Below are 13,745 nucleotides of genomic sequence, written 5' to 3'. Positions count from 1 at the left end.
TAAAATACACACAGACGTGTTCAGATAAGCCCCAGAAAGTACAGGTCACCTCTACCTGAGATACAGAGGATTACAAATACGTCATGTGCAGAGCTTAAGAAGTCATACGTGGACTAGGAAAATAGAGGTATCCCGTTGATATCACAGCAGAACTAAGGTGATACCCGGACAAAGGGTTCCAGGGCTTCTGGGAGAGGTCTGCACAGTAGTGAGACGCGCTATGGTGTCAAAGCCATGGAGGAGGTGATAAGAAAGGTGGTGGGTACCGTCAAGAAGAGGTTCAAGTCTAAAGCATGGGACACCTGTCACGTTCGGAAAACAGGGTTCAGGAGACACCAGCAGAGGACACCACGTTGCTGTCTGCCAGGGCTGTGGCAGACACCTCTCCTCTCCTCCAGCTCTACAGCGCCTCCCTTTTCCTGCTCCTCTTTCTACTCTGCTGTCTTCATCTCTCTAGAGACCCACACTGTCTTTCTCTATTGGATTTTCCTCCCCTGCTACTTTCTTGGCTTCTCTCACTCTTAGGATCTCTTTGGAGTCCCTCACCCGTCCTCTACCTGCCATCTCTTTACGGGTCTATTTCTCCAGATACCTTGTCCACTATTCACAGGGAGAGGATGAAGGAATTCGGGACTCAAGAACCCTCAAGTCAGAGGACAGGCCCGAGTGCCCTCCCCCTGCACAGAAGGGAGGCGGCGAAGGGGAGAACCGGGGGGACTGACTCGGCCCGCGAAGGGAGGCTTGGGGCGAGTCCGGGTGCCTCTCACCGTGCCCGAGAGGACAGCGGGATGAGGGTGCTGCGCAGAGAGAGGCGCTTGCGGAGCGCAGAGATTCCGGACAGGGAGAAACTCACGCTGGGTGAGGTGACCTCCTCTCCACCGGATGCACTTCCGGGTTTGCAGGACGCTGCGCGCGCAGCCCAGAGGCCGGGCTTGGGCGGGCAAACGAGAGAGGGGCAGGTCCAGAGGGCGGGGAAACGGCTATGGGCGGGAATGTGGGCGGGGAAACGCGAGCGGTGGGCGGGCCTAGGGGCGTGGGCGGGCCTAGGGGCGGGGAGTCGAGTTCCTCAGGCTCTGCGCCTCCCTCGTGCTGGTCTCGAGGAGGACGAGCGCCTCGAAGCTTCCGTGGCGGGCGCTCCGCGGCTCGGAGGACTTGCAGCCTGTGGAGCAGAAAGTCCCAGGCGCCCTGGAAGCGCTTTTCGCGGGCGAGAGGCGTCTTTATTCCACACCTAGAAGTGTGCAGAGCGACGGAGACCGAGGCTGACAGGGAGCAGGAGAAGGAAGGAAAAAACTCCGTGGACAGGGAGGCCGGGTGGACCTGGGAGACAGAGAAGGGTGGTGTTGGGATAGAAGAGGGACTAGGTGACCGGGCGAGCAGTGGCCAAGCAGGGAGGGGACTTACTGGGCTGAAGGCACCAGAATTCAAGGACGCTTTATTTAAACCTTCTCTTTTGGTTTATATCTCATGTGCTCATAGATACGGCTGTTGGTTTTTTGTTTTGCTGGGGGAAGGGGTACCGAGGATTGAACTCGGGTCCTTGCGCTTGCGAGGCAGGCCTCCGAACCGCTGAGCTACATCCCCGGCACTAGAGATACGGCTTTTGGAAGAAGATTGACTCGAGCGGCTGCTGCAGCTAAATATGATGTTAGCACGTTGGCCTGGTCGGAAGAGGCGGGTCATTAGGCCTTGCCTCCCTCCTCAGCTCTCCCCTTTTCTGGCTGCTTCCCCTCCACCAAGCCCCCTTGCCATGCTCTTTGTCCTTTGGAACCAAGGGACCGTGGATTGAAACGTGAGCCGAAATAATCCTGTCCTCCTTTATGTTGCTAGGGTACTATACCATGTTTTGTCCCAGTGAGGAGAAAGTGACCATGACAGTTCCCTTCTGCTGCAGCTCTAGGAAGCCAGAAACTCCAGAGACAAAGTGAGGGGGAAAAAAAAGACTTTAACTGCCAACACTGTGGCAAGTTGGAAGCTGAGAATTCATTGTCTTGCTTAAAGTTTGCAGTTGAAACGCGTGTATGAGGTTTTGGGAAGATATATTTTTAGTTTTAAATAGGTGGGTTGAGCCCTGGGTTCATATAATTTCCATGGTCTGCTTTCTCATGCACATAATGCTGATTCCTGAAAATTATTTAATGTTCTGCATTCTGTAACAAGAAGTCACTGATTCTAGGAAGTTCGTTTTCCCAGAAACTATACCCTATGTTCAAGTGAAAGTATTAAAAAACTGAAATGGATGAATGTGTCAAAGGTTCTGGGTCAGTCGCCGCCTTCAAAATACCTTCTTCATACTTCACTGTCAAAGCCATCTTTTAATCTGTCTCATCCCATTGACCATGCCCCAGATACCATGCCATCCATGACTGACTACGGCAACTCCAGACCGCCTTTCTTGGACATGTGATGGAATCCATTGCTGCTGGTCCTTTGTCCAGAGATGCAGGCTTCAAGGTTCCAGAATAAGAATGTGGTCCACACTCAGAGGAGAAGTGACCAAAGAGGCTGAAATTTGGAGATCATTAAGGGAAAAATGTGGAAATGGAGTTTTCCAAACCAGAAGAAGAGTCTGTCTGCATCAGGTACAATCCAGGCAGAAAGCTATGTGTGCTGCTTTGTTTTCTTTTTTCTTGTACCAGGAATTGAACTCAGGACCTCGCCCTTGTCCAGCAGGTGTGGCAGCATTGAGCTACATGTCCAGCCCTTATTCGCAATTTTGATGACAAAATCTCGGGCTTTGTATGCTGCTTTCTATTATCTCATGTTATCTGTGTATTTAGCTGTGCATTATGATTTTTTCTAAGGTTTTATAAGAGCCAGAGTTTCTTAAATCTTGCTGACCTGATATCTCTGACAATGAATGAGTCTCTTTTGAAAGAAGTACTCCAGTTTCTGCTAAATCTCCTTCCTTACAGGGAAATGTATGGGAAAGATATATATTAGCACATAAATTTGGGAAGTCTTGGTGTGGGGGGGTAATTTGTGTCTGCAAGACTAAAGGCTTTCTGAGGATTTTGGATCACAGAAAGTTAATCTCATGAATTCCTTTCTGTTTCTATGACAGCTGCCATTCCAGATGTTGAAGAAAAGAGGTGTTAGTTATTTATGGCAATACAGTATGATTTTGTTTTCTTTGAGATTTTAAAACCACTTTGTTGAGGTATGACTGACATATAAAAAGTTTTAGGCATTTAATGTATACAGCCTGATGTATGTGGAGGTAAGTGTACATCCATAAAACTATTATCACAGTCAACAGCATAAACTAATGGAGCACCTCCAAAAGTTTGCTGCTTTTTTCTTTAAGTTTTTATGATTTTCTTTCTCCTTATGTGACAAAAGCCCTTAATATAAGATCTACCTTCATAACAATTTTTTTAATTCATTAAGTTTATTGGTACGTTTTAGGTCTACAATATGATGACAATGATAGCAAATGTTTAAGGGTGCAATATGGTATTGTTTATCCTGTATCTTGTATTGTACGGTACATCTATAGAACTTATTCATCTTTGTGATTGAAACTGGGTACCGTTTCACCAATATCTCATGTCCGCCTCTCTTCAACCCCTGGTAAATATCCATGTGCTTTCTGCTTATGGTAATTTAACTATTTTAGATTCCATATATACTGTAAGTGATCCATACAGCATTGTCTTTCTGGCACCTATTTTATTTCACTTTGTATGTCTTCCAGGTTAACCCACATTGTTACAAACAACAACGTTTACTTCTTTTTAAGGCTGGATAATATCCTGTGTATGCACGTGTACTGTTTTCTTTATCTATTCATGATAAAATTAAATGATGAACATTTAGTTTTTTTCTCCGTATCTCAGTTGGGGCCATAAATATAGAAGTGCAGGTATCTCTTCAAAATACTGCTTTCATTTCTCTTGCCTATGTACCTAGAATGGGATTGCTGGATCCCATGGTAGCTCTATTTTTAGTTTTCTGAGAAATATTCATACTGTTATCCATATTATCAATTTACATTCCCATGAGCAGTATAGAAGGGTCTCATTTCTCCACATCTTCTCCAACACTTGTTGCCCTGAGATATTATTTCATTGTTTTCAACCATACTTCGTTACTGTCAAGAATTGTGAAAGGTCTGAGGCTTTATCCTATTTGTAAGCTAGCAATTAAGCCTGTTGCAATTTTACAGACTCTGAGAAGACATGAGGCTCTTGGGGTCAGAGACAAAGGACTTTGTTACTGATACTATATATAGAAACAGCAGGTCTTAAGGGAGGATCTAGGCGAAATGTTCCTCTGAATGTTGTGGACCTGCTTTTTGTGTTTGTACAGGATAATTATTAGCTTAGATCATGAGTTGCAAACACAAAATAACAGGAGAGGTTAACAGTGCAGAAACAGGGACTGCATGGTTTTCTCCTTAGTTCTGGCAGACATTATTTGAATTATTTTGCTTGTGATGATTGTGCTGCTCCATCAGCCAGTCATCTGCATAGATAACATGATATTAACTAGAATGTTCAGAACCAGGCACAGTATGTTGAAGAAGCTTACAAACATGTGAGCTTTTATTTTAAATTCTGTTAACTTGGAATTCCTGGGGCTGACCATGATCTGAAATATACTTTTGAGGCGGGTGGTAACAATGGACACACCTCTGATATTTCTATGAACATTAACATAGAAAAACATTCTTAAATGAACTCAAATTTATATCGATTTGTAAGCACAGCTATATAGGGGGGAAACGTTCTTATAAAGTGATCTTATTTTGTTTTTTTAGACAGTTTCACTATGTACTTTAAGCTGGTCTTGAACTCACAGTGCAGTTCAAGCCTTGAATTTATGGAGGTCCTTCTGCCCCAGCCTCCCGAAGGTAGGATTACAGACATGAACCACCATGCCCGGCTCTTTTAAAGTGACTTTTTTTTCATTAAGTTTATTGGTACTTTTTAGGTATATAGTACAGTTACATTCATCATTGGCATCTTGTACCTTTACATGATGTATCTTGGTTCTTATTTTTTCCCAATATTTCCCACATTTTTTCCCTGCCCTTTCTTGATCCCCTCCACCCTTCCCTATTTACAAAGACTTTGCTTCGATTTTTTCCACTTCTTATATTTTTTTCTTTTCTCTTCTTTCCCCTGCCCTTCCCACTTCCCCTACTTCTTTAGCCCCTTTCTTCCTATTTCATATTATCAATTATACAATTTGAACCTTATTTATACTTTAGATTTTCACACCAGAAAAACTACTGTGTTTACATGTGTGTGCTATTTATTTCACTGAAGAGTATGTCCTCAATATGCATTGACTTACCTGTAAGTGACTTGTTTCTCATTCTTTATGGCTGAGTAGTACTCCATTTTACAGAAAAGCCACATCCTCTTTATCCAGTCTCCAGTTGATAGACAATTGGGCTGTTTCCAAATTTTAGCTGTTTCCAAATTTTGTCAAATTTTAGCTATTAAAAATTGCCATTATAAACATGGGTGCATATATATAGCTGTGGTACGATTCTTTAATTCTTTTGGAAAGATACCCAGCAGAGGGATATCTGGGTCTAATGGGACCTCTAATCCTAGTTCTTTGAGGTTATCTCCATATTGATTTCCACAGTGGTTGCCCCAGTCTACACTCCCCCAACAATGAAGGGTTCCTTTTCCCCACAACCCCACTAGCATTTGTTATTGGTTGATTTCTTGACAGCAGCCATTCTTTCTGGGGTGAGATGGAATCTCAGTGTTGTTTTCATGTGAATCTCTCAAATGGCCAGTGATGTTGAACATTTTTTCATATATTTAATTGCTATTTTTACTTGTTTGTCCAAGAAGCATCTGTTCATTTCAGATGCCCATTTTTGAATTGGGTCTTTATATCTGGGGGTCTGATTTTTTTTGAGTTCTTTGTACATTCTATATAGTAGACCTTTGTCTCAGGAGTAGCTGGTAAATTTTTTTTCCCACATTGTTGTTGTCTCGTAGCTTGGTTAGTGATTTCTCTTGCAGTGCTGAAGCTTTTAAATGAGATCCCAGTTGTTGATTCTTTGTGCTAGTTCCTGTGCTACTGAAGATTTGTTCATAAAGTCCTATCCTGTGCCAATGTCTTCAAGAGTTCTACCTATCTTACAGAAAGTTTAGTGTTTCTGTTTTAACATTTAGCTCTTTAATCCACTTTGATTTATTTTATTGCATGGTGAAAGAGGGGTCTAGTTTTAATCTTTGGTGGCTTGAAATCCAGTTTTTCTAACAGTTTATTGAAGAGGCTATCTGTCCTCCACTCAGGATATTTGGCTCTTTTGTCAAAGATGAGATAGTTGAGTACATCTGGAGTTGTTTCTGCATCTTCCAATCTATTCCATTGATCCTTGGGTCTGTTTCTTTGCCAGTACCATGCTGTTTTTGTTTGTTTGTGTGTGTGTGTGTTTTAATCACAGTGGTTTTGTGGTATAATTTCAAGTTGGGAATTGTGATACCCCCGTCATGTCCTCTGTTGCCTAGAATTCTAGGTCTCTCCAGGCTCCAAACAAAGTTTTGGATTGTTTTCTCTAGTTCTGTGGAATATACTGTTGGAATTTCATTTGGGGTTGCATTGAATCTAAATAGCAGTTTAAAAGGAACTTTAAAACAATATTTTACCAATACATCCTAAGGTGGAAATTTCTTAAGGGCAAAAGGAACCATAAATAAATGCTAAGTGATTGTTAATAACTCTGCTGCTCTATTATATGTATGTATGGCATATTTTTATTAGTTTATGTAATTAAGCATTACTGTTTTCAAGTGTACTATCTTAAAATATAATTTTAAATAGTATGTAATTATATACATAGGCACATATATACATATCCTAAAATATTGTTAAACAAATGATTATGTCAGTGTCACTAAAAACTAAGCTTTTTAATTTCAGGCAAAGAAAAAAGAAAGATAAACCCAAAATATAAATAAATTAAGTGCAACATAAAACGTAACAAGAAACAATATCTTTTGTAAAAGGGAAGTTGATAAAGAGATGGTGGGGGGAGAGGAGGGGAAGGGGATAAAAAAGAATTAAGATGTGTTATGAACATGTACCAACTCCACGTTGAATATAATCATTATGTACTGCAAACATGGGCTGATACAAAGTTTTAAAAATCAAAACATGTTAAGTGAAGATCCTAGTAGCTTTGATTTGAATTGGCATAATTAATATAAACTAACGATTAGAGATGTCGATATGAACTCAAGATTTCTAAAATGCACATTTTCTCCCACTACCGACTGAAAAGCGCAGGACCAGTGACAATGTGCCCCACGTTGTCGCTCCTAGGTAACACTCCCTCGCTCATAGGAACCAGCGCTTCTGGAAATGTCTTCTCTAGATCAGTTCAGAAGAGCCTGCTTAAGTCAGAAAAGCTTGGTTAAGTCTGAAACGTGGGGAGGAAGGAAGGGAAATTTCTATAGAAATCTGACAAGGAAGAGAAATGCACTCTGAGGAAAAGGTTATGACTCGAGAAAAGCACGCTCAGGCAGCTCTCACTGTCCAGGGCTGCTGAGGGATGAAGGAAGAGACGCGGGGAGTCTGGACAGGGCTTCGCGTACTGGTCCCAGAGGCCTGGGGTTCCCTCCACAGGACGAAGCAAGTCGCCCCTTCTCTAGGGCTCCGCACAAATCACATTCCCTCCATCTCCCGCACAAAGGCGCCGGGAGAATGCCCGGCAGCCCGCGGAGCCGAAGCGGGTCAGACCAAAGCCTGCAGAGATTCCGAGATCCCCACGACTTCAGGCCTTACTATTGACAATCGCCCCGAAGCCGTCTCCCAGACTCCCGGAGTACAGGCTTAGCCACTTCCCACTCCCGCCCTCATTGGTTAGCAACGACTGCTAGTCAGTAGTTGTTAGCGGCAACGGGGGCGGGCACAGTCTTGGTCGCTAGGATACATAGCGCACTTCCGCTTCCTTTCCCCTATTGTAGTCTCCGGCAAGCCAATCATATTCGTTCGACCAATGGTAATGGGTAGTGGGCGGGACTTTATGTGTCTAGACCAAAGAAACGAGGTCTTTTCGGAGTCTAGCCCCTGTGAAGTGGCTCAGGCGGCCCCAAGACCGCCTTTCCTCCTCCCGCCCTGCCCCTCCCTAACCCGATTCTAGCACCGCGCTGGCCGCAGTCTGACGGAACGGGACAGAGCCAAGATGGCGGCGGCCGACGGCGATGACTCGCTCTACCCCATTGCTGTGCTCATAGATGAGCTCCGCAACGAGGATGTTCAGGTGCGGAGGCTACAGGGTACTTAAGAAGGACGAGGGAGAGGGGCACCGGGGAGCTCGTGCGGCCCTCGCGGAGAGGGCTCATCGTTCGCTGGGAGTGGCGGAAGGGACGACTACCAACCAGCGTCCAGCTCTTATCTTTCCAGGTCGTTGGGCTCCGTGAGACGACGCCCCGGATTGGATGTCGGTTCAGCGGAGGGCGGGGGCAGGGCGAGACTCGAGGGTCCCGATCCTGCTAAGTGCGCGCGGCCTTGGGGTTGACAGGCTGAGAAGGGAGCAGGGGGCTCGGAATTTGGCTGGGGGCTGCGAGAGGCCCCTGGAGATAAGCAGGCGAAAGACTTCCTCCGAGTTGAAGAGGGGCCGCTATATTGGTGGGAACCCGGCTAGGTGTTGGGATTTTTTGCGTCTTTGCTTCTGGGCCAAATAGGAACCCAGAGGCGAGGGCTGCCCTCCCGGGTCCTGCTTTCCTTCTGCCTATAATTTTTGTGTAGATCCCCCAAGAGGAGGGGGACGTGAAAACTCCCCTCCTGAGGGGAGAACTGGCCAAATTCAGGGGTGAATTATGATGATCTCCACCCCCCACACACACCTAAAGAGGGCAGTTTGCTAATCGGTCCAGCATTTCTGGTGATGAGATCCGGCGTCCCGGGCTCCCTGAACGTGGCTGGCTGGTGTGGGTTTGTAGAGTTCTGACTGCAGGTCCATCACCCACACGCAGTGTGACCTTGTGCTCGTTATTTCACCGCCCTGGGCGTCTGTTTTCCATGAAATATGGGCTAAGAATAGTCTCAGCTTCACTGGGTGGGGTGAGGAACAGAACAAGTAAAGTAGAACGGTCTAAGGGCTCAATAAATATCAGCTGTAATTGAGAGTGTAGACTGGAAAGGTCCCATCCTTCTTGAGGCCTAAGTTTCTCTCTGTAAAATTGTTTGGGGCACACTTGTAAACCTGCTGAGCTGGGGCCCCGCCTTCTTGTTTCTGTGTATAACTTGGGTTCTGGTCTCAGACTGGTTGCAGTTGCATTCCTGGCTCTTCCACTTCTTGCTGATCGACATAGGCACGTTATTTCTTTAAGCCTCCCCTCCTCAAATGGGGGTGGTTCGTAGAACCACAGGGCATGGTGTGAATTTATCTGTTCATGTAACACCTGCCATGTGTTGGGTGTAGTGCTAGGGAAGTAGGGATGGCAGATAAACAGTGCTAAATATGCAGTGGCAACACCTGTAAGAAGCAGCGAGAAGGAAAGGAATGGGAGGTGACAGTAAATGAGGAAATACTAGGCCCCTGGGCTCTGTCTCAGGCACTGGTGTAGAGCAGGGAACGAGACAGACAAAACTCCCGACCCAGGGGGATTTACCATGTAGTGAGGGGAGACAAAATAAACAAGACATTGGGTAAAGTATATACAGAGAGGAAAGTTAGAAAAATGAGGGAGTGCAACACAATTGCAGTTGTTGAGGTCCGAGATCTTGGGAGTCTCACTGAGCTAAAATCAAGGCATGAGAAGACTGGGTTCCTTGGTGGAGCCTCTGCCTAGGAGGAGAATCTGTTTCCCTGCCTTTTCCAGCTCTTAGAGGCCTCCACATTCTTTGGTCATGGCTCCTTTCTGTACCTTCAAAGCCAGCGGTGTTGTTGCATCTGTTTTTCCTAGGCACATCTCCCGAGCAGTTGGGAAAGACGCCATGATTGTTTAAGGATCTGTACAGTTAATTTGGACCCACATAGAGAAGCATCATCTCCCCATCTCGAAGTCCTTCCTTAACCAAGGTCACCTCTGAAGATGAGCTTTGCCATGTAAAGTACATACTCAGAGGTCCTGGGGTGAGGATACGAGTATCTTTGGTGGCATCAATACAATCACAGGTGTTGTGGTTGGAAAGTAGAGACCGAGGAAGAAGGTCAGGTTGAGGATTGTGAAGTGTTTTGTTTTACTTTAATGTGACTTTGCTTATTTTGTTGCTTATAGTTTTTGTGCATTGAGGTCAGTGAAGGAGCACTTACTCCACAAATATTTATGGAGAGCCGGGGTATGCTGGGCACTGATCCGGGTGGAGGGGCAATGACAGTGCACCAGGAGCAATAAGCTGCCCCTGCGTGACTCACTTTCTTGTGCAGACGCAATCTGGAGGTTGGCAGGTGGTGAAAGTGCTCTGGGTCCAGGGAAGCCTGGCGATTGTGCCATAGTTTGAGACACTGAAGCCCTTGCTGAGGAGGTGACATTCAAGCAGAGAGAAGGGAGAGGTCCTGTGAATGTCTGGAGAATTATTCCAGGCAGAGGAAGTAAGAGTAAAGGTGCAAAGGCAGGATTATGTAGTGTGGCTTCTGGAAATGGGAGGAAGGTCACTGGAGCCAAGGGAATGAGTTGTTTATGATGGGAAATGATCCTGAAGAGGAAGCCACGGCTGAACCTTATGAGCCACTGTTTTAACCAGAGGTTGGCAAACAGCTGCCTGCCCAATGCTTGCTTTTTAAATAAAGTTAGTTTTTTGTTTCTGTTTTTGTTTTTCAGATGCTGCTCTTGTGCTGCAAAGCAGCTTAGACTTGAGTAGTTTTAACAGAATGGCGTGGCCCTCAAAACCCCAAAGTATATATTTCTTGGCATTTTGTTTCTTCTGTCCCTTCTCCCAAGAGAGCAACTCCTGACTTAAACCAGCTGTGTCAAATTATTGGGTATTTGCTCCTTACAAGGCACTATAAAAAGTGTGAGTTTTATTCCCTTAATGAATTCTTAAATTTTGAAGGAGGTTCTGTGTTTCCCTACACTTTTCCAGATGCAGAAACTGAAGTACAATAGAGTAAACTTAGCCAGGACCTTGATGCTGAGATGTGGAGGAGCTAGGAAAGAAAATCATAGGAAATAGTCTCTGAGGATGGAGTAGAGTTTGGGGTGGGGCCAACACTTACTAACTTACTAACACTTACCCGTATGCCAGATATTTGAATGGTGTCTCTAATGAGACTGTTGAGAATACTACAGGGAACACAAGCTATGAGATCCCGTAGTTACAGGGTATTTATTCAGCAAGTATCCATTCAATACCTCCTATGTGCCAGGCTCTGTTTTAAACCTTAGATAAAGATAGGGAGCAGAACAGTATAGCCGATGCCCTTGTGGAGCATACTCTTGTAGGAGAGACAGACAGTGAATAGGTCTACATTGTGAAGTCGCTGGTGGTGATTGTTAAGAAGAAAAACAAGGCAGCAACAGGGAGTAGGGCGAGCCTAGGGCTGCTATGTTAGGAGGTTAGGGATGGCTCCCCTGAGGAAGGGATGTTGAACAAAGTGGGCAGAAGATCGGTACGGGCAAAGTTAAAAGTGTACAGGAAGATGCATGGTACTGTGCTTGAGAGCGAAAAGGCCCATGTAGCTGAAGCAGGGTGAATGGCAAAGTGGTGGGAGGTGAGGACTGGGGTGAGACCAGGTTACGTGAGGCCTTGGACCCTGGGCAAGGATTTTGGAGAGACTGGGGCTGGGGAGCCATTGCAAGGCTTTGAGCAGAGGGGCGACATATTCTGCTGTAAAGGATCTTTTTGGCTGTCATCTAGGGGATGAGCAGGGGCTTCTAGTCTCAATGAGAAGCTGTGGCAGTTTTGCATGTAGATGTGTCAAAAGTGCTGGTGGGAGGTGCGGGCAGGCTGGGTACGGTGTGGCGGGAGAGGAGAGGGAGGTGTGAAGATGACTCAGGCTCATCCAGTCTCTCCAGTTTGTACCCTGTGTACTGGAACAGCAGTACATTCTTCATCTCTGTACCCAGATTCTTCTCCAGAATTGACATCTGTCTGGTTGAGAAGATGCAGTAAAATCAGCATGTTAAGTGGCTGCCTCAGAGCGGACATTCACAAATGAGCTGTTCCAGTCATCGTGATAGCTGCAGTTTTATACTTGGAAAGTGAGAGAGAGAATACTGATGAGGAGCATGGGTTTATTTGTCCACATTTTACCGTAGATTCCCCAGTGCTTGCCTTGCCTAAGCTGGCCCAGCCCACCACACCCAGGCAGGAGTGCCGGGACACTGTCTGGACTGGTGGGAGTGCTGTGGGTGGAGGCCAGCGATGTGCAGCGTACTACAGTGTCCAGGACAGCCCCGCAGCAAAGGCTTACCCGGCCCGAGTGCTGAGCCTGGGGCCCCGCTGTGTCCTGCTGCACAGTGCAGTGTGTTGTATATATTCATTGAATTCTCGCACAGTGCTTCTGAGATCCTCATTTTCTTTCCATTGAAGCGTTAATTGTGAAATTTCACACATACGCCAAAAATAGAGAAAATAGTACCAGTCACGCAGATACAGCGTTTTTTTCAAAACTTTGCTACATTTGTTTTTTCTTTCCAATTCTCCTCTGCCCCTTTTTGCTAGAGAGAAACATATATAACTGCCTAGTTTTGAACTTAGCACATAGCAAGGACTAAGTAGTAGTTGGGTTTTAGGAAACTTTAAACATTTTCTGTATGTATATAATGGTAAAATATGTACGTTTAGAACTAGCCAGCTGAATTCAGGTTAAATGATCCCACTTTTGTTGGCAACACCCATAGCATGACAGCCAGGAGCCAGTGGACGTGCGCCCCCTCTCCGTCAGCCTGAACGGGCAGTGACCTTGGCTGCCTCACTGTCAGAGTTGCTTCACGTTGGCCTTGACATCCACAGAAAACACAAGAGTGTTGTCTTCTGTCTGTTTCGTGCCAGACCCAGGGGTCAGGGGAACTTGATGTTGTACTTGTCAGCCAGTTTCTCCTGGGGTGTTCTTAGCGTGTTTGAGCTGCAGTGTCTTGGGTTGCTGGAAGGTGAGTGACCCACAGGGCTGCTTTTTTGTCATTGTTGATGCCTTTCAGCTGTACATTCTTGGCCTTCAAAGCCTTTGTTTTGGCTTTGACAAAGAGAGAAATTTCTTTCTTTGCTTTCAGCGCTGTCTTGCTGAAAACCTTTGATTTTCTGTACTAGATCTAGCTTCAGGAATCATAGTAACAGTCCTGTCCCTTCCATATTCCAGAGACAAGTTGGCTTCCAAGTGGGGAAATAGCCACATCCCTAAGTGATCATGGTGCCAGGCAAACTCAGGATTTCTTGGTGCTATAATTTCCAAGGATATGAGGAAATCACGTGGTTTTGTTTCCCACTCTGCATTTTAATCTACCTTTTTCTTTCTCCTGATCAAGAAATGCATGAGAAATAGGGATAATTGATAACACTGAGAGCTTCCTGTGTGCCAGGTTCTGCTTCTCCATTCTTTGAGCATCCCAGTGAGCGGCATTGAGGCAGGCCTTGTTTAATCTTCGTGGTGAAGAAACCGAAGTGTCTGGCACTGCCCAGCCACCTTTAGCTGATAATTGGTAAATAGAAGTAAACTTATTCAGTATCTGATAAAAGAGAAAGATTTAATGTTCAGATTCTCACTTCCCAGGCATGTGAAACTGTTACCAGATGAGTGCTTCGTTTTTCACATATATCTCCTACACACACACACACACACACACACACACACACACACAGACACACACACACACACACACACACACACA

The 13,745-nt window shown here is 45.4% G+C and overlaps 1 protein-coding gene across 2 annotated transcripts in view; it reads left to right on the top strand.

The window, feature by feature from the left end:
• Window positions 1-2,117: 2,117 nt before the first annotated feature.
• Ppp2r1a (protein phosphatase 2 scaffold subunit Aalpha) overlaps window positions 2,118-13,745 on the top strand; it is a 31,014-nt gene continuing 19,386 nt past the window's right edge. The window contains exon 1 of one of the 2 annotated variants that reach the window (XM_010616981.3): window positions 2,118-2,579. In XM_010616981.3, coding sequence (XP_010615283.1) covers window positions 2,466-2,579 — 114 coding nt within the window. In that variant the 5' untranslated portion in view covers window positions 2,118-2,465. Of the gene's footprint in view, window positions 2,580-8,070; window positions 8,234-13,745 lie in introns of those variants that run through there. The other variant, XM_010616982.3, reaches the window with a different exon arrangement.

Source organism: Fukomys damarensis, unplaced genomic scaffold, assembly GCF_012274545.1.
Source record: "Fukomys damarensis isolate Sample0158 unplaced genomic scaffold, DMR_v1.0_HiC HiC_scaffold_19, whole genome shotgun sequence".
In the NCBI taxonomy this organism is placed as follows: Eukaryota; Metazoa; Chordata; class Mammalia; order Rodentia; family Bathyergidae; genus Fukomys; species Fukomys damarensis.
This window is presented reverse-complemented; position numbering and strand designations above follow the sequence as displayed.